The sequence below is a fragment of the Saccopteryx bilineata genome, chromosome 4 (assembly GCF_036850765.1).
Source record: "Saccopteryx bilineata isolate mSacBil1 chromosome 4, mSacBil1_pri_phased_curated, whole genome shotgun sequence".
NCBI classification, from domain to species: Eukaryota; Metazoa; Chordata; class Mammalia; order Chiroptera; family Emballonuridae; genus Saccopteryx; species Saccopteryx bilineata.
The window spans coordinates 45767058-45789232 of NC_089493.1; the positions used below are offsets into that span (position 1 = coordinate 45767058).

The following is a 22175-nucleotide window of genomic DNA, read 5'->3' on the forward strand; positions in this document are numbered from 1 at the left end:
CTTTAATGAAAATCTAAACATGTCCCTCTCTTGCTAAAAAAGCCTTCAATGATTTCCACTTTTGTCAGCAGAGATCACTTAGCAGGTGGTGAATCAATTTTGTGAGTCACAATCAGTACTAAAAACAAAAGCACTTTAGTATTGTTTTGTGAAGTTTTTGTTTCAGCTATGTCTATATTTCCTTGTCTCTATATCCAGTTGTTCATCTCTCTATAATTCAATGTTTATATGATGTTCATGGAGAAAGTCTAATTGTGCATGGTGAGCAAAAACAGTTTAAAAAACATGGGCTTGGAGATATGAAGTCTCAACTCCTTAAGCAAACACGTAAGACCCTCTATGATGTGAACCCCTCCTTAACCGCTTTCTCACTCTCAACACTGTCTTGCCCTGTGTTCCACTAATTTAGAACTGCTTGTGATTTCACCTAAGTAAGACACCAAGCCTTTTTGTTTCTTTCATCTCTATGCATTTAAATCCTCTTGGACTGTTGATTCCACCGTGTTCTCTTTACCTTGGCAACTTCTACTCATCATGTAAGCCTCAGCTTAAGAAACAGGAATCCTGTCTTGTACGCTCCAGGGTGGGCTGCGTGCCCTTTCATAACATGCCAGCGGACTTTGGTTAACAAGTCTGTAATATTGTAATGATTTATTTACGTGTTCGTTGCCGGCACTATACTAAGTTCTTTCAGTGCAAGTTTATCTTAGTCATTTTTTCTTTTAGTCATTTTTTAATTTCAAAGAAGAGGCACACTACCTGGAACGTACTAGGCTCTCGTGCAATAAATATTTGTTCAAAGAATTAACAAGGTAAGGAAGAAAAAATCAATCAGGATGCGGACAACGTAAGTGCGACGCAGACTCCCACCATCAGAGGGCGCCGACGCACCTGGACCAGTGCGCAGGAGCACTAGGCGGGCGGGCGGACGGGCGCCGCAGCGGTAGCGGCGGCGGCGGCAGTCTTGGCTGTGGCCGGGGGAAGTGAATGGTTTTACCCAGAGGGCCTCGCGCCGCCTTTCTCTGCTGGTACCGGCGCTGCTCCCTGCTCCTCCTCCCTGGCCATGGCGTTTACGTTCGCGGCCTTCTGCTACATGCTGGCGCTGCTGCTTACTGCCGCACTCATCTTCTTCGCCATCTGGCACGTGAGTAGTCGGCGCCTGCGGGGGGGGGGGGAGAACCGAGGGAGGGCGAGGCGGCGGCGCAGCCTCTTATCGCCGGGCCCGCGGTCGGCGTGGCAACGGCCCCCCAAATCTGTGCGCCGGGGAGCGGGGCGGGGCGGGGTGGGGCAGGCTTCGCTGCCCGGGCTCTGCTTACCTGGGCTCTGCGCCCTCGCTCCCTAGGCCCGGGGCTGCCGGTCCTGGAAGAGGCGTCGGTGGTTTGATGGATGCGCCCGCCGGGTCCTGGCACAGGCCGCGCGCCGCTGCGCCTCCCTTGCTGGGGGGCGGGCCGCGGTCCTGCGGGGCCCCGCGGGACCCCGCTTCGCTGGTGCGGACCCTCGGCCGCCCCCGCCCTGCACCCCCGCATTCCCAGAGGGGCGTGCGCCTTACTTAGCGGAAATCAAACTTTTCCGAATTATTAAGCAGGCTGACTTTCTTTTCGGGTTTCCGCAGGAGTATGGCCCGAAGGAGAGTTGTAACCTACTTTAAATGAATTTCCAACTCTCCTTTCCAGTAGTTGTTGGGTGCTCTTTAAGTAGAATCATTGTTTCCTTGTGAACTTTGATGCAGACTGCATTGATTACTTTGTTGACCTTATCTCGGAACTTTTCCCCTAAATCATACTTTGACCGCCAGACTTTCTCAAGAGACAGTCTTCCCAGCCACCTCTGTATTCTGGGTAGCTTGATTTAATAGAAGTACAGGTAGTTTTAATTTGATTTTGAAAATGCTTAGAAACCTTAAGCTTCCCTAGGGGAGTTTTTTTCCTTTTTTTTTTTTTCTTTTCTTTTTACTGACATGCTGCAGGATAGAAGCCCATCCCTATGGCCCCGGGAAGGAACAAGTAAGTTCCCTGAGACATAGTGCTACAAAGGATTTTAAAGGAAACCTGTCCCTCCATTGCAAAATTAGAAACAGCCTTCTGGAAATGAGCATTCATTAAAAATTTATCTTCTATTTGCTTCGCCCCCTCCCCTTTATATTCTGGTATCCTCTGGACTGTTCTTAATTTGAATGATTGAGCATGTTCACTGTCATGTAAATTTTAAGTCAGGTTTATGCCCATAACAAGGATTTGTTCATGGAACATAAAGGGGCAGAGTCATTTAAATGGCAGCAGCGTCTTCTGCAAAAATAATCTGAAAAGTAGAGTTATTGCACAAATCCATTTCCTTTTGCTACAGAGTGCAATTATGTTTATAATTGTTAAAAAACTCAACTGTTTGTGTAGTGGGGAATGCTTATGTGGGCTGTTAAGTAACTGCTCCCTCAAAATGCTTGTCACTGGGAACCAGTAAATTGAAGGGCATTTTAGGCTCTTTGGTGAACAATAAATAAAGATAATTTGGGATGCATACCAGCTCCATCTTAGTAAGCCTCCGATGAAACTGAAATGTGTAGTTCCCTTCCATCTCTGGATGTGGATTTAAGTCACTTCCTGCCAGATGGTTGTTGCTTTTTGTTTTCTGAGTGATGAGGATTCTTAGAAGAGAGCTGTGGATGGCCTTTTTTACATTTTGAATCGGGTTGTGTTTGGCTTAAGGAAAACCTGAACTGCACTTTTTAAAAATGGGTAATTTAGCCCAGGCTGGTTAGCTCGGTTGGTTGGAGCGTCCTGAAGTGCAGAGGTTGCTGGTTCGATCCCCAGTCAGGGCACATACAGGAACAGATAGATGTTTCTGTCTCTCTCTCCTTCCCTCTCTCACTAAAATCAGTAAGTTAAAAAAAAATTTTTTTTAATGGGTAGTTTAGTCTTAGCTTTGAAATGAATCTGTGTCCAGGTGAAGTAGATCATTTTAAGTCCTATTTTAGAATGGAAAATAGATTGTACTCTACATATCAGTGGAGACCTTTTACCCTTAGGGATTTCTTAGTTCAGAGGAGTATGCATCCTTTGGGAACAAATTGAAAATTCTAAATAAATGTGTAGCTTTAATTTTTCTATGTACTATATAAGCTTTGGTTTATTTTCTTAACGTAGTTTAAGTATCTGTCAGAAGACTCATTTGGAAATTTCAAGTATAAATTTACAAAATCCTGTTTACATTAATCGTTGTATGGAGAATGTTTTTTATGCTGATGGTAATGTCTGTCAGTTCTGTCTTAAGTCATGTGATTGATGCTCTGTGGAGACCAGAGTTGAGAGCACAGATTTGTTTGAAAGCTAAAAATACAGAAGTCATTCCCTAAAGACCGACTTAGTCAGATTTGAAGGTATCCTGAATTGGAGTTTGGTATTTTTATGGATTTATTTGTTTTGTGCTTGCAGTTCTGTGAGAAATTCTGTGAACATCTTTGTCTTGATGCAGTCACAGGTGATTTGAAAACCACTAGTTTAAGAATCTTTTCAGCCTGACCAGGTGGCGGTGCAGTGGATAGAGTGTTGACCTGGGATGCTAAGGACCCAGTTTTGAAACCCCAAGGTCGTTGGCTTGAGCGCCGGCCCACCAGCTTGAGTGCAGGGTGGCTGGCTTCAATGTGGGGTCATAGACATGACCCCAAGGTCACTGGCTTGAACCCCAAGGTCGCTGGCTTGAGCAAGGAGGTCCACTGGCTTGACTGGAGCTCGCTGATAAAGGCACGTATGAGAAAGCAATCAATGAACAACTTAAGTACTGCAACAATGAATTGATGCTTCTCATCTCTCCCCCTTCCTGTCTGTCCATCCCTGCCTGTCCCCCCCTTCTCCCCTTCCTTGTCTCTCTCTCTCTCTTAAAAAAAAAAAAAGAATGGCCCTGGCCGGTTGGCTCAGTGGTGGAGTGTCGGCCTGGCGTGCAGGAGTCCGAGGTTCGATTCCCGGCCAGGGCACACAGGAGAAGCGCCCATTTGCTTCTCCACCCCTCCCCCTCTCCTTCCTCTCTGTCTCTTTCTTCCCCTCCCGCAGCCAAGGCTCCATTGGAGCAAAGATGGCCCGGGCACTGGGGATGGCTCCTTGGCCTCTGCCTCAGGCACTAGGATGGCTCTGGACGCAACAGAGCTGGTCAGAGCATCGCCCCCTGGTGGGCGTGCCGGGTGGATCCCGGTCGGGCGCATGCGGGAGTCTGTCTGACTGCCTCCCAGTTTCCAGCTTTGGAAAAATGCAAAAAAAAAAAAAAAGAATCTTTTCAGAAGAGTTTTGTATATAGCACTTACACAAAACCCAATCAGCAACCTACTCATTAAAAGATCCCTTGAAATCACCTGCAGAAAATGTTCAGTCAAAATAGGTTAGTTTTATTTTTTCAATTTTTTAAAATTTTATTTATTGATTTTAGAGAGAGGGGAGAGAGAAGGGGAGGAGCAGGAAGCATCAACCTGTAGTAGTTGCTTCTCTCCTCTGTGCCTTGACGGGCCAAGCCCAGGACCTCGAACTGCCCACCCACTGCTCCATGATAGGTCAGGCAAAAAACAAAAAAGGTTGGTTTTAGAATGCAAGTTTTGTGCTCTGCTATCAGATTGAATCTTGTTATAGGCAAGTACTTGTGTTTGTGATAATGGTCCCTGTCTCGAACTTTATTATTACTAAATGCCTTGGGGGTATGTCACAGCTACTGTCAGGTAATTGTCTAATAATGTCCCTAAATAATTAGAAATTAGTATCTTCTAATTGTACATTTAATTTTCAATGTTTATATATTGTATATTAGGGATCATTGGCAGAAGAAAATGACCTTTGCTTTGGGTGAGTGCCCTGAATGGGTAGCTCATTTGGTTAGAACGTCCTCCCCCTACGTCAAGGTTGCTGGTTCGATTCCCTGGTGATGCACACACAAGAGTCAACCAGTGAATAAATAAGTGGAACAACAAAGTTGATGGTTTTCTCTTCCTGTTTCTCTCTTCCTCTCTCTTTCTCTCTCTCTCTTGCTCCCCCCTTATTCTCTCTCTAAAAAGATTTAAATTAAAAAAAAAGGAAAGAAAGAAAATGCCCTTTGGTGCGTCATATATATATATATATATATATATATATATATATATATTTGTGTGTGTGGCATAGGGCTATCTCTCTCTTTTCTTTTTTTGCTCCTTACATGCAATAAATATTGATTGAACACTTAAGTATGTGTCAGGCACTATTTTAGGCTCTGGGGCATAGCAGTGAAAAATCTTTGCTTCATTAAGTTTACACTTTATTATTTAGTTATTTTCCTTTTATTCCTATTTTAGTTAGAATTTTCATTAGGTCAGGTTGATGAGTTTTGCAAAATTCTAGAAATTAAAGAAAAAACTATCTTTTTATGAAACTAAGAACTAAGCCAGCATATTAAAAATCTAGAAATATATGACTCCCATTGGTTACTGATAGTATTGAGTAACCCTGTCACACATACCAAGATGGTCTTCATAACCCTCAGAGGAAGGGCGGAGTTCTTCTGTCCTGAGGGGACCAGTGGCAGCAACTAAAATATCTCCTCCATAAATTTGGTGCCTTTTGCTTCTTATTTTGATGCCTGACTTAACATCACAAAGTGGTACATTTCCCATTTTGACTTTTTAGTACATTTTGATTTGAAGTTGTGTTTAGTGATCTTACATGTTTAAGCCCCATTTCTCCAGAGTCTGGACAAAGGCATTTTACCAGATGTTTTAGGTGGATGCAATGTTTGTTCACCTTATCACGTTTTCAGCTTTCACTAATCATACTCTTAGAAACTGGCCTTACCTGGGCCAACCCTTATTCAGTCTTTAGTTTAGTGACCAGATGAAATGACCTGCATGCAGTAGGAATGTGCATAGAACATGAAAGGTGGTCAGATTGATCACTTTTATAGTGGGCCTGAACAGGGTTCTGCTCCTGCTCCGAAGAATCCTCCCTCTGGGGCAGACACAGCGTCTGGGTGCAGAGCTGGTGCAGACGAGCCCTGGCGCTTGGTTGCAGGGGTACGGGCTGGCGAGGAGCACCCACCTGGCCTTTTGTGCTGTGCAGAAACTGCACTCCTGTATGTGGTGGTCCTGGCCATGAAGTTGAATAATCCCTAGTGTTTCTCTATTCTGAGACCATTTCTTTCATTTCCAGATTGAAATAGGACTTTGAAATGTATGTATTTGGGTACAAATGGGGACAAATTGAAGCATGTGAGAACATCTCTTGTGTTTCACTGAACACTGTGATAGCGGAGGAGCATGCAAAGATGATTAAAAACATTTCTCCCTGAGGGGCACAGTCTGGTGGGGGACACATCTGTGTGTACTGTCCTCCAGTGCAAGAAATCGCATCCTGGCAGCATTATAGAGCCCTGTGCTATGGGGAGATTAGACACAAAGGCACTTAGGTCTGTCAGAGAAGTCAGGGAAACCCATGGAGAGGAGTTGACATAGAAAGAAGGTTTTTGGGATAGAAATTTTGATACATAATTATGGGTGAGGCGAAGATCACTTCAAGTCTAACTTGAGAGGCAGAGAAAAAAATTGAAAAGTGAAGATACTTATCACAGTAGTATCAGATCATTTTAGTGGTGATTACTATACAAGCGTTTTCAGTTCTTTAAGTCTGATTCTAGTTTAGTAGTACATACTGAGTGTACTGTAAATGAGTACATGTAATGTTGGTACACTTTTGCTTTTGTTTTATTAACTTTATTCAATTATTGTTTGATGATGGGGCAGGTTTGTTGCTTTTTATTCAAGTGAGAGATCCTAATTGTTTTAATTTTCTTTTAGATTATAGCATTTGATGAGCTGAAGACTGATTACAAGAATCCTATAGACCAGTGTAATACCCTGAATCCTGTAAGTTATAATATCGGATTTTTCTTTAGATTTTAAAACTGTTTTTGCTTTTAACTTGAAATAATTTGAAAATGGCCAATATTCTCAGTAGCATGATATATTTGTACTTTTTGAAACAGGCACTTTTAAAAAATATTCTTTTTTTCTGTCCTGCTTGACTGTTCTGACTATTATTAATCTGCTGGTGATCTTGTCAGCTGTCATACTAACATTCTTCCAATCTGCTTTTTACATTTTCGGCCAGACAGTTGAAAAGGTCAAAAAGATTAAAAGAGTCAAAATTGCATTGAAGGTGTGTACTGCTTTTTTAGTTTAATATTTTAATGCTACATTCATTTCACGGGGAGGGTTAAGGCATTTGTATTTGTAAAATGTTCTGTTCAGTGTGCTCGTTCATACGCCTGTTAAGGTTTATGATTTCATGAAATTTCATACTTTATGCAAATGCTTGCTGGCCCAGTCAAGTAGGGAAAGCTGTTAAATGCTAATGCATTTTTTAAAAAAAAATGTTATAGCCATAGGCACTTCTATATTAAATTGTTGGGTGCAGTGTTGACAGTTGGTTAACATAAGATGACTTTAATACACTGTGGGATTATTCACCTGTTGTTACTGGGAGGGAGTGTTCAGTACCCTATCGTTTTATCTTTGGTTATGTCTATTCTATTCTGGAATTAATTCACTGTTTCAGCTGAGGTTTATTCAGAGCCTTTTCTTTAAGGTAGATAGCTCTTTTCTTAGGCTCTAGATTTTTTTTTTGTTTGTTTTGTTTTTACTTTTTCCGAAGCTGGAAACGGGGAGAGACAGTCAGACAGACTCCCGCATGTGCCCAACCGGGATCCACCCGGCACGCCCACCAGGGGCAATGCTCTGCCCACCAGGGGGCGATGCTCTGCCCCTCCGGGGCCTCGCTCTGCCACAACCAGAGCCACTCTAGCGCCTGGGGCAGAGGCCAAGGAGCCATCCCCAATGCCCGGGCCATCTTTGCTCCAATGGAGCCTTGGCTGTGGGAGGGGAAGAGAGAGACAGAGAGGAAGGAGGGGGTGGGGGTAGAGAAGCAAATGGGCACTTCTCCTATGTGCCCTGGCCGGGAATCGAACCCGGGTCCCCCGCACGCCAGGCCGACGCTCTACCGCTGAGCCAGCCGGCCAGGGCCTAGGCTCTAGAATTTTACAGTAAAGCTGACCTCTGGACTGTTGGTACCAGAATTTTGTAGATAACAATTTGTATAAATATCTATATAGTTATTTGTAATATGATATATATCCACTCTAAATTACACAGATCTGCCTTATACTATGTTCTGAACTCCGGTGGGTTTAATTATAATGTGACTCCATTGTGCTTGGGGTTCTCTATATATTTTTGACTTTGTTTACTTACCTCACTTAGAAAGATTCCCCTTTAGCCTGTATGTTTGATTTCACCTAGCTGGTTAGAAACTGAAAGGTTTTTGTTAGAAAGTAGTGGATATGTCTTCAAGAAATAGAATACAATAATTCATCTTTAAAAATTACTTCATGAAGATGAGAATTTGTGTAGACTTCAGTTGTGTAAAAACATACTTCAATAGCTTGCTAGAAGGATTTTATTTGGAAATGAGTATATAACACAATTTTTAACCAGTGTGCTGCAAGAATTTTTAAAACATGCAGTGTCTGGCCCTGACCAGTTGGCTCAGTGGTAGAGCATCAGCTTGGCGTGTGGATGTCCCAAGTTTGATTCCTGGTCAGGGCACACAGGGGAAGTGCCCATAGGTTTCTCCACCCCTTCCCCTCTGGCATTTCCCTCTCTTTCTCTTTCTCTCTTCCCCTTCTGCAGCCATGCCTCGATTGTTGCAAGCTGGCCCTGGGCGCTGAGGATGGCTCCTTGGCCTCTGCCTTAGGTGCTAAGCAAAAGCTCAGCAATAGGGCAACACATCAGATGGGCAGAGCATCACCCCTAGTGAGCTTGCCAGGTGGATCCCGGTTGGGACCCCAGTGGGAGTCTGTCTCTGCCTCCCCTCCTCTCACTGAATTAAAAAAAAAATGCAGTACCTATCTAGTCAGGGCATTAATCTCTTTTCTCTTAGATTGTCAAATTAAAAAAATGACAACAGCCAGCACAACAATAGCCATCCTGTGTGAATGAATCAAAACTGTATGTCTTTTATTTTTTTTGTCAGATCGACAAAAATATTTTTTGGTGTGCCACAGAATTAGTTTCTGTGTGCCCTGAGATGAAGAAGGTTGAACATTGCTGGTCTATAAAGTTAGTTTGCTACTTTTATCATTCTTTTAGGTAAATATGATTGATGGAATAGATTTCTAGTTTGTCTTTAAAGAACTGTTTCGGTATGACTTGATGTAGGTACATTTAAAATTATTAACTTACTAGCTTGTTTCTCTGTTCTTATGAAACAAAATATGAGATGACTGCCTTCCCTCTAGAAAGTATCTTAGTTTACTGTTGAAGCTAATGATGACACAGAATTTAGAAACAGATTTCACCTTTTGACAGCTGTTTGATAATATTCCGTCTTTTGGCTTTTCATTACTTCAAAAAAGCACACGATGAGGAGGAGAATAGCTGAAATCAGATGAGTGCTTTCCTGGGTCCCAGGCTCTGAGCTAAGCATCTCTACCTGGGTTTTGTCATCCAGTTCTCCTGACAGTCTTGAGATAGGTCTGCTGTTGTTTTCTTGATAGAGTAAACCTAGGCTTAGCAAGATTAGAGCGCTTAGCCCGAGGTCACACAGTGAAGCTACAGCTAGAATTTAACCCAGACAGCCTGATTTTACAGCTCAAGCTCTTCTTGTATTTTCCTAAAAACTATAAACTTAAGAGGGGATAATTTCATTTTAATCTATAATAGGTGATTTTTGGCTTTTCTTAATGGAAAGAAATTTTCACTTAGAAAAGACATGTGCTTGGGACATCCTAATGCTGCAGTAGGTTGGAAGGAAGTTTTATACAAGCACAAGTTGTGTTATGGATAGGGTGCTGATAATTGGCTTAATAGCAGTGCATCTGACAGTTTTCCCTATTAAAAATTTGTCTTGACAATTCTGCCAAAGTATGAGGGAAGACAAGAACCATTATTTTTAAAAATGTGAACCTTAACTAGAAAATACTATGATTTGCATGTTGAATTGCTATCACTTCAGTCATATTTGCATGAGGTGTATTTTTCTGGATACTAGTTTTGTGTAAACGTTGGTATAAATGTTGGTTTCTAAATGGAATAACTTTTGTGCCACGTATGGGAAAATTTCATCATTAAAGAATGATTGGAGAGGATTGGTTTTTATGAGAAGTACATAGTAAAAGTTTCTGGACTTTTTTTTTTTTAAGAAGGGGGACTGCAGCATTTGTTTCTTATTAGAACTGGTAGAGTTGCAGATTATATTCACTTACTAAAGTACAGGGGGTTCTTGGGTTACGATACAGTTTCGTTCCTACGATAGTGATGTAACCCGAATTTTGGTGTAAGTCAAAACACACCCTAGTCTAAGTCATGTACCTATCCTAACACAGTTGTAAAATCATAAGCTAGGACATAAAAACAACTAAACCACAGAAAATGGAAAAGCACATAAATATACTGTACTGTAGTAACAGAAAAAAATGACAAAAATGAGTGTAGAAAAGAATTTCTTACCTTTATTCCTGTGGTTGGCTTGCACACTGGAAGGGGCATTGCAAGGTGGGAGAGAGTGACCTATTGGGAGGAGGAAGCTGGAGAGACAGGAGAACCTGCAGAAGGTCCTGGAGATACTGGGTCAGGGGAATCAGGATTGCCTAAGGAACATGCAGGAGACGCTGGAGATGATTCTACCTATACTACAGGTGTTTCAGCTCGAGAAGCCGCTGATGTAGAGGGTACAGGATCTGTCGCAGGCCTCTCTACCGTAAAGAATTGTTCCAGGTTAGTTTGGAAGGTTGATAACCAATTCTCTTCCAAAATCTGCCTATAGCACTGCAAGGCATCCATAACAGCTCTGTAGACCTTACTGAATCTGTCATCGCTGGGGCCCTCAGCCTGAAATTTTGCCAACCCATGCTCTCCATAGAAAAATCTTCTGCCAGACCCTTGGTAGTAAATCTCTTGGGTTCTGGGGTCTCTCTGTGTCTTCCTCTTCACTCTGCTGCTTCTCCAGCTGAATGAGATCCTCAGCAGACAGCTCCTCTCCATGTGATGTCAGTAGCTCTTTTGTTTAGAAGCCATGATAAGGGCCAAAAAGTCACCAAACAAAGCAACACAAATGGAACTCTTGCGCTTTTAACAGTCCAAAAGGGCGCAGGTAAGCGTACTCGGGGACGCCAACTCCCTCACTCATATGCCACATTACTGCATATTCTTCCGCCGTGTGCAGCCAAACTAGTTTGCTCACATAGTCTATAAGTATGATGCCAATGGCATAAGCTGAAACACTCATGTCCCAGCTTTTTAAAGTTTTTATGGGAGTGAGCATCATGAACTTGAAACGTATGTCAAGACTGTCGTAACCCGAGGACACCCGTATATTATTTAAGATCAGCAGGGATCATCCTTTCAGAGTCATTCTGTCTCCATACCTCAGCCAGTAAGTGTAGGGCGAAAACTTGGATAATTTATATTGTAGGTATCAGTTGGCTTTTAGAAAGCCAATTTTAATTTTCTTTATTAAAAAGAAAATTCTATTATTTAAGTTAGGATTGTGAACAACAGCTGCAGTGGAACTGTTAATAAAATGTCCTTTTATATTGTTTGGTTCTAGTAGTAGTCATTGAGTTTTAAAGATTTCCTATGGGCATTTTCTTGTTTAGAGACGGTAGATTTTTAACTCTGATGTTAAATAAATGCCGGCTTTAAGATTTTTGCTATTTACAAGTTTATATTAAGTTTGTAGAAAATATCTGGTTGGTGGTGTGTGTTAGTTGATTTTATTGGGATATCATTTAAAATAGTATTTATCAAAAACTTCTCTCTGTACCTTTAATTGGAAAAGTAATTTGGGAGTATTAGAAAATGGGCTCGAGTATGGAATCTAATGATATTATTTCTTCAACTATGGTTTCCCATCAGGAATGATATGATAATGTTGAAGATTTATATAATTTTAATTTGGTATGATGCAGACATTTGAGAAACTAGCTTTGTAGCTGTGACTTATAGGAAGTCCTTTAGCTGCAAATTGCAGTGAAAGGTGTTGGTATTTTTATTTAACAATGCCATTAGGCTGAAATCCTTAGGATGAGAAAGATAAAGCGTTAACTGCTGGTCATTTTATAAAATGCATTTTGCTTGAATTAATTTTTTCCTCATTTAATACTTCCTGTTATCAAAAGGTTTATTTCGTCTTTGAGTTCTGAGCTTCTTTTGGTCTGCCCTGCCTGTAGCATTTCATTGAAAAGCAGGATTAAAGAAACCGGAAGGCCGTGTAAAAACGGAAGCTCAGGATTTGGGGAAATTGTGATTTTGTGGGTCAGAACTCAGTCTTTTCCCTCCTACATTGCAGAAAGCACCTCGTTTGCATTTGTGCATATTGGCGTTCTTTCCACCCTGACTGTGCTGAGATTATTGGCTGTTGGCTTTCCATTAAAAAATTTCTTTGTGGTAATGTGATGTGGTTTGTTAAATAATGTATATGTAATATTCTGGGTTTCTGTTAAAGGCTTTAATGCTATGTGTAAACTTCTAACAGGGAGTTTTGTTTTTGTGGATTTTTTTCATATCATGTTGCATGTGATCAAATACATCATTTTTGTATTTTTATCATTGTTGAATAGTGGAAAGAAAAAATATTACAGTGGGTTTGCAAACAACTGAACAGTCTGGGTGGTAACTTTGTATAATATAATCTACTGCTTTAAGAATTTGAGGTTTAAATATTAGGCTAAGAAAAAATGTTATTCTTTTAGTGCAAAGCTATATCTTTGATTTGTTTGTAATCCTGCTTTTGGTAAAAAGTTAAATATGGGAAACTCAGTACCATTTTTCATCTTTGATTTTAAGAAAACAGTAACTTTTCATTATGGAAATTGGGTTGCCACCCGCTTTCCAAATTAGCAATTGATCTACTGCCCAGGCATTTCGATAACTGGTTTGTGTTTTTCTTCCAGCTTGTACTGCCAGAGTACCTCATCCATGCTTTCTTCTGTGTCATGTTTCTTTGTGCAGCAGAGTGGCTCACACTTGGTCTCAATATGCCCCTCTTGGCATATCATATTTGGAGGTAATATTTAGATATACTTCTAATACTTTTCCTAATTTTAATTATACTATATATAATTAATATGGTTATCTTACATGTTAGTCACCTAAATGAAAAACTGAAAATTAGTTTGCATTTATTTTAAAAATTAAGTGGATGAGCAAATAACTGATTTCATACCTCTTAAGGAGCTTATTTTATTACTCTTTAAAGGTTTTTTTTTTAATGAGGTATAACTTACAATAGTGTGCCTAAGTCTGAAGCATAGAGCTCAATGAGTTTGTACATACATACACACCTGTGAAACCCACCCAGATTGAGACATACAACAGATCTCGCCCCCTGGAAGATTCCTCTGTGCCCCATTCCTGTCAGTCACCCCAGTACCTCCCAAAGAAAACCACTGACCTCTAAAAAGTTATTCGCCTGTCTTTGAACTTTATGTAAATCAGTGCCTATCCAACTTCTTTCTTTGTGTTTATGACTTAAATTTAGTTATTTATAAAAGATATTTGTATTTCATAACTTATAAAGTTTCTGTCTGATCTATAGAGTTAGATGTTTTAAGTAAATGTAAAAATCACATTGCCCTTGATTTTTAAGAAATATATACTGAACTAGTGTTTAGGAGTCAAAGGTAGCTGACTCTGAAATGGTTAAAAGTGTGCATATTTAGAAATAAAATGAGAAAGAAGGATAAAGCAAGTGTGGTAAGTGGGAACATTTGAATGTCTGGTGAAGTGTTCTTTTACCTTTTCTGTATGTCTAAACTTATGGTAAAATAAAAAGGTTAAAAGAAAAAAGTCTTATTTCCTTTTTGCAGTTATTCCTATTCTTGGTTTTCTGAAAAAGTGTAGAAAAAACCAGATCTGACTTGTTTAGCTGAGTACTGTTTGTTTAGGGGCTCTAGTTTTTAAATTAAGATGATGAAAGGAAAGAACTTCATCTCTGTCTTCCCTATGTGGACCACCTCTCGTAACAAATATTAGGCAAAAACCCTCCTTCCCACCCCAAGTTTGCTCCCTTTCTGAGTGGCTAATAGACTGTGTTTATTACAGGTATATGAGTAGACCAGTGATGAGTGGACCAGGACTTTATGACCCTACAACCATCATGAATGCAGATATTCTAGCATATTGTCAGAAAGAAGGATGGTGCAAATTAGCTTTTTATCTTCTAGCCTTTTTTTACTACCTATACGGGTAAGTTTAAAAAATAAAATGAAAACATGGTTTCACTTTGCTGCCTAAAGTTTGTAGGCATTATGCTTTTAATACCTTAGAATCCACTTGAAGAATAACTCAGCGCCTCGAATGGTGGTAACTGGTAGTGACTGCACACCAGCAAATTCACCACATGGAGTGTGACTATACTGGTACTTTCAAGGCAGCCAACTGGTGTGCTGTCAGCAGCAGATAGTTTAGTCAGGGATGTTGCTTCCTACGTTTTTGGACTCATTCAAGAGTGAAGAACAACCCTCATTCTCCATGGGAAAGTAATGACATTGGGAGGATATGGTTTGGTGAATTTGCCAAAAAAACCAAACCAAACCAAACACACATGCACACACACACACACACACAAAACCCAGTCTTGTGATTGTGTTTAATTTTTTTCTCTATCATTCTTCACAAACTGTGTATGCGCTGCCATTCATCTTCTGGTTTGCTTGATCTGAATGGGATGAATGAAAGATACAGTTCTATCTTAAAGGATAATGCAATTATCAATTTTTCTCCCTTTCTGCCATTATTAACTTGGGTCATTCCTCTAGGCCAGGGTTTCCAACCTTGGCATGGCTGACATTCTAGGCTGGATCAATCTTGGTTGTAGACCTGTGCATTGTAGGATAGTTAGCGATATCTGTGTCCTCCGCCCACTAGCCAGAAGCACCCCTTCCCCAGTCATTATAGTCAGCACTGTCTCCTGGGGGTACAACTGGCCCTGGTTGAGAAGCACTGCTCCAAGTGTAGTGTAGGAGAAATAAAATGGCTGCTTATTAAAACTGGAAAGGCATATTGCCACATGTGAGATTATAATTTTTTAAGTGATATATTTTCTCATCTTTTATTGATTTATATTCAACTAGCAGACTTTCCACCTGATTTTTAAAATATGAAGTAAATTAAATTAGCTGTATGAGAATAATTCTTATAATATTGGCTTCCATTACCTTTCCTGTTTGTTACTTGAAAAAGTGGTAAGTATTATATGGTAGGGTTATGTTCAGAGTTCTCTTTATGTCGTATAAATTTACATTGTTGAAAAGGATGTATGAAGGGCTAGACTGGAATTTAGGAAATGTTATGCTTTTGGAGGTTATAATCGTCAAAATGAGTGTCCTTCAGTGTATCTCCGGGTGTCACTCATATGAAACAGATAGTGAGTCGGTTCTGGACAGTAAAGGTCCACGTGCCATTCTGATTTCTTGTTCTCATTTTTAAGTTTCTGTAACGAAGGTATGGAGCAGTTCTGGCATATAGTAGGCATTTTAAACATTGTTGAAAGAAATGAGTGATTGGATAAGTGATAGAATTGGAGATGTACAGTGTGGGGAAATGTTCATCAGGAGATGGTGGCTCTAGGATATTCATTTCCATTTTAAATTGTCTATTGAGTTTGCTCACCTCCTTGGTTTGTATTTCTATTTGGAGATACATGGGTTTTTTTTCCTCATTGTTTAATTGTTCATTTTATTATAGACCAATGCACTGGTCTGATCATTCTTACCCTGTCACCCCAACTCTTACCCTTGGGATTATTATTTTTTTTTAAATTTTATTTATTTATTTATTTATTTTGTGACAGAGAGAGTCAGAGAGAGGGACAGGCAGGAAAAGAGAGAGATGAGAAGCATCAATTCTTCGTTGTGGCTTCTTAGTTCATTGATTGATTTCTCATATGTGCCTTGACCGGGGGGCTACAGTAGACTGAGTGACCCTTTGCTTGAGCCAGTGACCTTGGGCTCAAGCTGGTGAGCTTTGCTCAAACCAGATGAGCCTGCACTCAAGCTGGCGACCTTGGGGTCTCGAACCTGGGTCCTCCGTATCCCAGCCTGATGCTCTATCCACTGCGCCACCGCCCGGTCAGGCCTTGGGATTATTTATAGTCAGGAAAAGAGCAGAGAACTGATCAAACCCAGGTGAGGATTTTTTTTTAAGATTTTTTCTTTTTGTATTTTTCTGAAGTAGAAGCGGGGAGGCAGAGACAGACTCCTGCATGTGCCCAACCAAGATTCACCCGTCATGCCCATTAGGGGGCGATGCTCTGCCTAACTGGGGCTTTGCTCTGTTGCAGCTGGAGAGCCTGAGGCCAAGGCCATGGAGCCATCCTCAGCACCTGGGCTAACTTTTGCTCTCATGGAGCCTTGGCTGCTGGAGGGGAAGAGAGAGAGAGAGAAAGTAGGAAGGGTGGAGAAGCAGATGGGTGCTTCTCTTGTGTGCCCTAGCTGGGAATTGAACCCGGGACTTCCATACGCGAGGCCGACACTCGACTGCTGAGTTATCCAGCCAGGGCCTTGGAGATACATGATTTTGAAGCATGCTTTTCCCACATCACTCTTTCTGTAGAGTTGTCTTAGCAGTACTTAAGCCTAAATCAAATGGATATTGCTTTTTATTTCAGTTGTTTGTCCCTTTTTCTTATCCCTGCTGATGTTGCTTAGAACCTTTCTCTAATAGGAAAGATCCTAAATTGACCATTCCTATCTGTAAAATGGGCATAATAATAGTACTCACCTCCTAGGACTGCTCGGAGAATCCAAGGAGGTCATATATATAAAAGACATAACTGAGGGCCTGGCAGGAAGTGAGCTCTGGGAGATGCTTGCTCCCATTAATAAACCCCATCCCAAGCAGTGTGCTGTTTGGCATTTCACTAAGCCCTGATCCCCCATCAAGCTTTCAGCTGTGCCGTTCTACTTGCTTAAATTGGAAAGGAAATAGGGGACAACTACAACACATGCATCAAGCCAAGTGCCACCCTAGGCAACAGTCCATAAATGCAAATTAAAATCAATTGTGAACACAATTGTCATTGGGCTTTTTATTTTCTGTGATGATACAAATTTGTTTGCTATATAGAACAGACTCAACTTTTTGGAGCTCTTGGGTTTTATAATTAAGAATGTTTGAATTAACAGCCTTTTTCTTCTTTTCAGCATGATCTATGTTTTGGTGAGCTCTTAGAACAACACACAGAAGAACTGCTCCAGTTAAGTGCATGCAAAAAGCCACCAAATGAAGGGATTCTCTCCAGCAAGATCCTGTTTCCAAGAGTAGCCTATGGAATCTGATCAGTTACATTAAAAAATGACTTCTTATTTTTTAAATGTTTCCACATTTTTTGCTTGTGGAAAGACTGTTTTCATATGTTATACTCGGATAAAGAATTTAAGTGGGATTGAGTATAAATTAATATAAAATGATTACCTCTGGTGTTGACAGATTTGAACTTGCACTCCTTAGGGAACAGCCATAATCCCTTGAATGATTGCATTAATTATTATCTTTAGTCCATTGGAAGCTTTTATTTATAGGAACTTGTAGGGCTCATTTTGGTTTTATTGAAATGCCATCTAATTACAGATTAGCTGTAGATATCAGGTGCTTCTGATGAACTGAAAATATATATCTGATCAGTGGGAAACTTCATGGGTTTCCTCATCTATCATGTAAATGATTATATATGGATACATTAAAAAAATAAGTGGGACTTTTCCCCTTTGACTTGAATATTATCCTTGTATATTGCATGAGTGAGAGATTTACCATATTTCCATCAGAGCAATATACTTGCTTTAATTCTTAAGCATAAAGGATATGATATAAAAACATGCTGAATTATGAAGAATGCATTTAAAGCTATTTTAAATGTGTTTTAATTTGTAAGACTTATTAAGAAATTGGTTATTATACTTACTGTTCTAATCTGGTGGTAAAGGTAGTCTTAAGAATTTGCAAGTACTTTAGATTTACAAAACAGAATGAAAGAACGTTGTATAACTGTCCTGCTGTTCCTTTAGTGTAATACAATAAAACTCTGAAATTAAGACTTATTTTCAGTGCATTGTTTTAAAAATTACAAGTAGTGATTTCATAAATTTGCTTAATCCACAATAAAGACATATCACTGTCAGTTTTTAAAAAATAGAGTTTATTACATTGTGGGGTTTTGTTTTTTAATATCACGCCTGGATCTAAAAAGCAATATTTTTAAATACTAAGCACATTACTCTTTGTTGTTGCTTGTCAATATTCATAACCATTGATGACACTTCATCATTTTTCTTACCAATTTAAAAAGTTACTGTGGCACTTAAAAATGTTCTAATTTTTAGGTTTTTAGGTAAAATGACTTTATTTTGGCTGCTGCTTGTAAGGCAGGCAGATTATGGTTTGCATGTTTTCATAAGCATATTTGTGCTTTATTTGGGTGAGGAAGTTAAGGCAATTAAAAATAGTGTGATTCAGAAGTTTCTTAAAGTATCAAAGAATGAAATACCAGTAAATAGGAAGTAGACATAATGGTCAAGGAAATTTATGGATATCTTTGTAGAAGTCTTACTGTAAGAACGACTCACATTTAAGAATTAGATGCTGTTTTATTCTCTCTTAGAGAAGAAATGCTTCCTCACATTTTGGAGAGTAGTTGTTAATGTTTTGGGGTTGGGTAAGGGAGGTATGTCGAAGAAGAGGATGTTGAAGCAGGAGAGTGAGGGGCCATTTCATGAGAGAAGCTTTAAAGACCTTGTATTTTATAGTCTGGTAAATAGCCTGACCTGACTGTGGGCCAGTTCATGAAGTAAATTATTTATTGAGCACTTGCTAGGCGCTGAAGACTCATTCTCTGAAGATGAGGAGTCACTCAGTTTCTGACCCACCTCACTGTATCAGTTCCCACTTCCGAGTTTTCTCTCTCGTTCACAACTCCTTTTGATTATGAGAGACCTGGCCACGTCTTCTCTATCCACCAGATAGGTCTGCGGCTTTCATATTCTTGTGAAGGTATTTTTACAACCTAAGTTTTAACAAACATCCTTTTAATAATTTATTCCAGAATATTCTTCAGGATTAATGCAAGGTCTACTGGTTGTAATTCGTGGAAGCAACATGCTCATACTTCAGAAATTAGATATGAAATCCTTAGCTGATTCTTCAAAGATGACTGATAGTGAGGGTCTCCCATCTTGGTAGTAGGTTGTTAGTTTCTAAGCATGTAAGTGATTAGAACATTAAGCATTTGGATGGTCTCATATATACTCATCTTTACCTTTTTTATTGTTTATGAAATTAAATCCCTTATGAGAGAAATCAGAAACAAAATACTTTGATTTGACAATATCCCATTAACTCTTACTTGCTCTGAATTTATCCTCCTCCCTCTTAATCTATAGTATTCTTGGATGGCCATAGCCTTTACTTATATTATTCCTGCAGGTCCAGCTGAGGCATAGTTAGCCTGGCTTGTAATCCTTTCTACTTTATATTAAACTGCCCGCTCTGCAGACAGCTGTTTATTTAGATACTTTTCCCCCCTTGTTACAATCACTTTTGATACTGTGTGCTTTATCTTTAAGAGGTTTCCAGCTCTCAGAAACCATTAGTGTAACATACGGTGGTTTATATTTATACTAACAGCTCTTTGTTGCTATGGGTATTATAGATTCTCCTGGGTTAGAAATCTTATATAACAAATGTAGTCTACTTAGCAGCTTTTCTGTTGAGTCATAATATTATATCATGGCACTATGTCCTGCTAGTATTAAGGCATGGAGGTAGAAACTTATTTAAATGCCAGTATCTGAATTTTATTAATGACGGCTGCAGATTTTCATACTGCTTAACTGACTTCGCCACCCTCTATCCCAGGTAGAGGAGAGCTGGCTCTAGGGCTATAGACGAACTGCTAATTTGTTTGAAATTTGAATTATTTCCCATGAGAAGGGGGGATGATAGGAAATGACCAGACAGTCCACTCTGGGCATGTGTCAGGTATTACTAAAGCATCTGAGAAATGTTATGAATTATACCATGAACTGTCAGACCTACTACCAGTCAGGTCCAGATTCCGATACTGGTCTTTCACAAAGCAACGAAGTACATTGGAGATTACATGGTGTCTGTCTCTTTTAAAGTCTCTTCAGTATTTATCATCTTGAGGACGACTCATGCTAATAGCTCTCGTTAAGAGCTCTTCTCTACTTCTCAAATCAGTGTTTTTTGAAAATGTCATTTGCATAGAAAGGAAATAGATATAGATATACTTTGAAACTAGCAAAATACTTTGATCCATTTTTCTTCTGGTTATATGTTTATGATCAGTGTTTATGAACTGTCATTGCCATGGTGCAAATAATGACTTCTGTGTGTCCATTAAACCCTGCAGGGGGCTAGGCTTTCACCTTAGTGGTGGCTGCACTATAGCATTGTGATATATTGAGCCTATTCTAGAAATGATCTGTATTTTAAAAGTACACATCTAAGCTCTCATTTATATAATTTGATACCCACAAATGTGCATCTCTGATCAGTTGTACAGTATAATTGTAAACCAGAAATTCTGATTGCAAAAAATATTTTAAAACATTTGTTTCAAAGCAGAAAGATAAAAACATTGACACTGTGTCTTGCCTTGTTTAGAAAAATACTCATATCATTTTGAGAAACTAATGTCTCAAATAATGTAATCTCTTTTGCTCAAACCCATCCTTGATCTGCAGTCAGACCAGCAGCTCTTGAGTCTTCTGTACTTGTGTTATAGCTCAGAAGATGATTCTGAACAAATGGGTCCCTGGTACTGATCAACAGCTCAGGAGATGGTTCTGAACTAATTAATACTCCAGCATGACGCCAAGAGAAAAAAAACGTTCTGTTTCTGGATATGTTGAATAGCTTCCTTAGAACAGTTTTACTAAATCTGTGATGTTTGAAAGGTGTAAACAGTTCTGCTGCTTGTTCTGTTTGGTTTGGGAAAATAGTATTAACCATATAAGGTGATGTATCTGTGGGATCAGAGTGAAGGTTTTATCCTACATTGATTTTATTAGTACACATTGTGCAAATGAAGAGGCAGTGACTATCCTGACATGGGAAAAATGAATAATTTTATTGCACAATGCTTTTCTACATTTGCATTTCTTTGGTTACCATGTTTGTATTTTGAAGAAGAAAAATTTCTTGAATAATAGGTTGATGATGGGTAGACTTTAAAAGTGCTAAGAGAAACGTAGAATGTAGTTAGCCATTTGTGCTCATGGTTTGTTAAAGTCTAAGTTAACGATGGTGCTGTACAACTGTCCAAAGACAATGCCCTTAAGTAGTCCTGCCTTCCTAGAGCTTGCTTATTTTGCTTTTGTATATTTAATAAAAACCATCTCAAATGTCGCCTTGTGTAGTTCATGGATAATGGTTGTGTCCGTGTGTTAATTCAATTTCAGCAGCTAACTTTGGCTTGACCAGGACTCTAGATGTATCTCTGCCTCTGCTCTCCTATTGTTTTGAGCGCTGTCCCACAGCTTAGGCAGAGAAACTTTCCAATAATGTTAAATTGACATATTATTAAATGTAATAGGACAATTATTTTTGAGTAGTGCCATCCCATGTTTCTCTGTTATGGAATAATTGATGTTTTTCCTTATCTTTGGTATTGAAGTAGTTTAGTTCAGCATTTTAAATGTGGAAGTCTTAACCAGCTCTTGTAGCAGAAATTAAGACATGGATGCACTTTGAAAATTTGGTTGATTATAAAGGATTTGATTAATCCATGCCAGTATTTTCTCTCCGTTTTCTTAAGTGTTCATGAATAAGCTGTATGTTTATATTGGATGAAAACTAATGTAAGATTTGGCCATGTTAATTTCAGTGACTTCCTAAAGTTTAATAGAATATTTTGATTTTAAATTGCATTTGGTTGTAATACCAAAATCATAAGGAAGGTCAACCTATGATTGCAGTCTGTACTTAAAAAAAAATAACTTTCTTGCTATAACTTGGCATTTGTTATGTTAGATAAGAAATCCCTAGTTTAAACATTTAGATACTGATGGGATATATGATTTTCCCATCTTCCTTAGTAGATTTGTAAAATTTTAAGTTCCAGAAGCAGTGAATATATGAGTATTAAAGTATTGATTGT

At 39.4% G+C, this 22175-nt stretch overlaps 1 protein-coding gene across 1 annotated transcript; it reads left to right on the forward strand.

The window, feature by feature from the left end:
- The first annotated feature begins 908 nt into the window (after positions 1-908).
- Positions 909-20599, forward strand: CNIH1 (cornichon family member 1). The gene is made up of 5 exons (XM_066277698.1): positions 909-1144; positions 6797-6865; positions 12949-13061; positions 14099-14242; positions 17200-20599. The coding sequence occupies exons 1-5, from the start codon at positions 1064-1066 to the stop codon at positions 17225-17227; spliced, it is 435 nt and encodes a 144-aa protein (XP_066133795.1). The 5' UTR covers positions 909-1063; the 3' UTR covers positions 17228-20599.
- The last annotated feature ends 1576 nt before the right edge of the window (positions 20600-22175 follow it).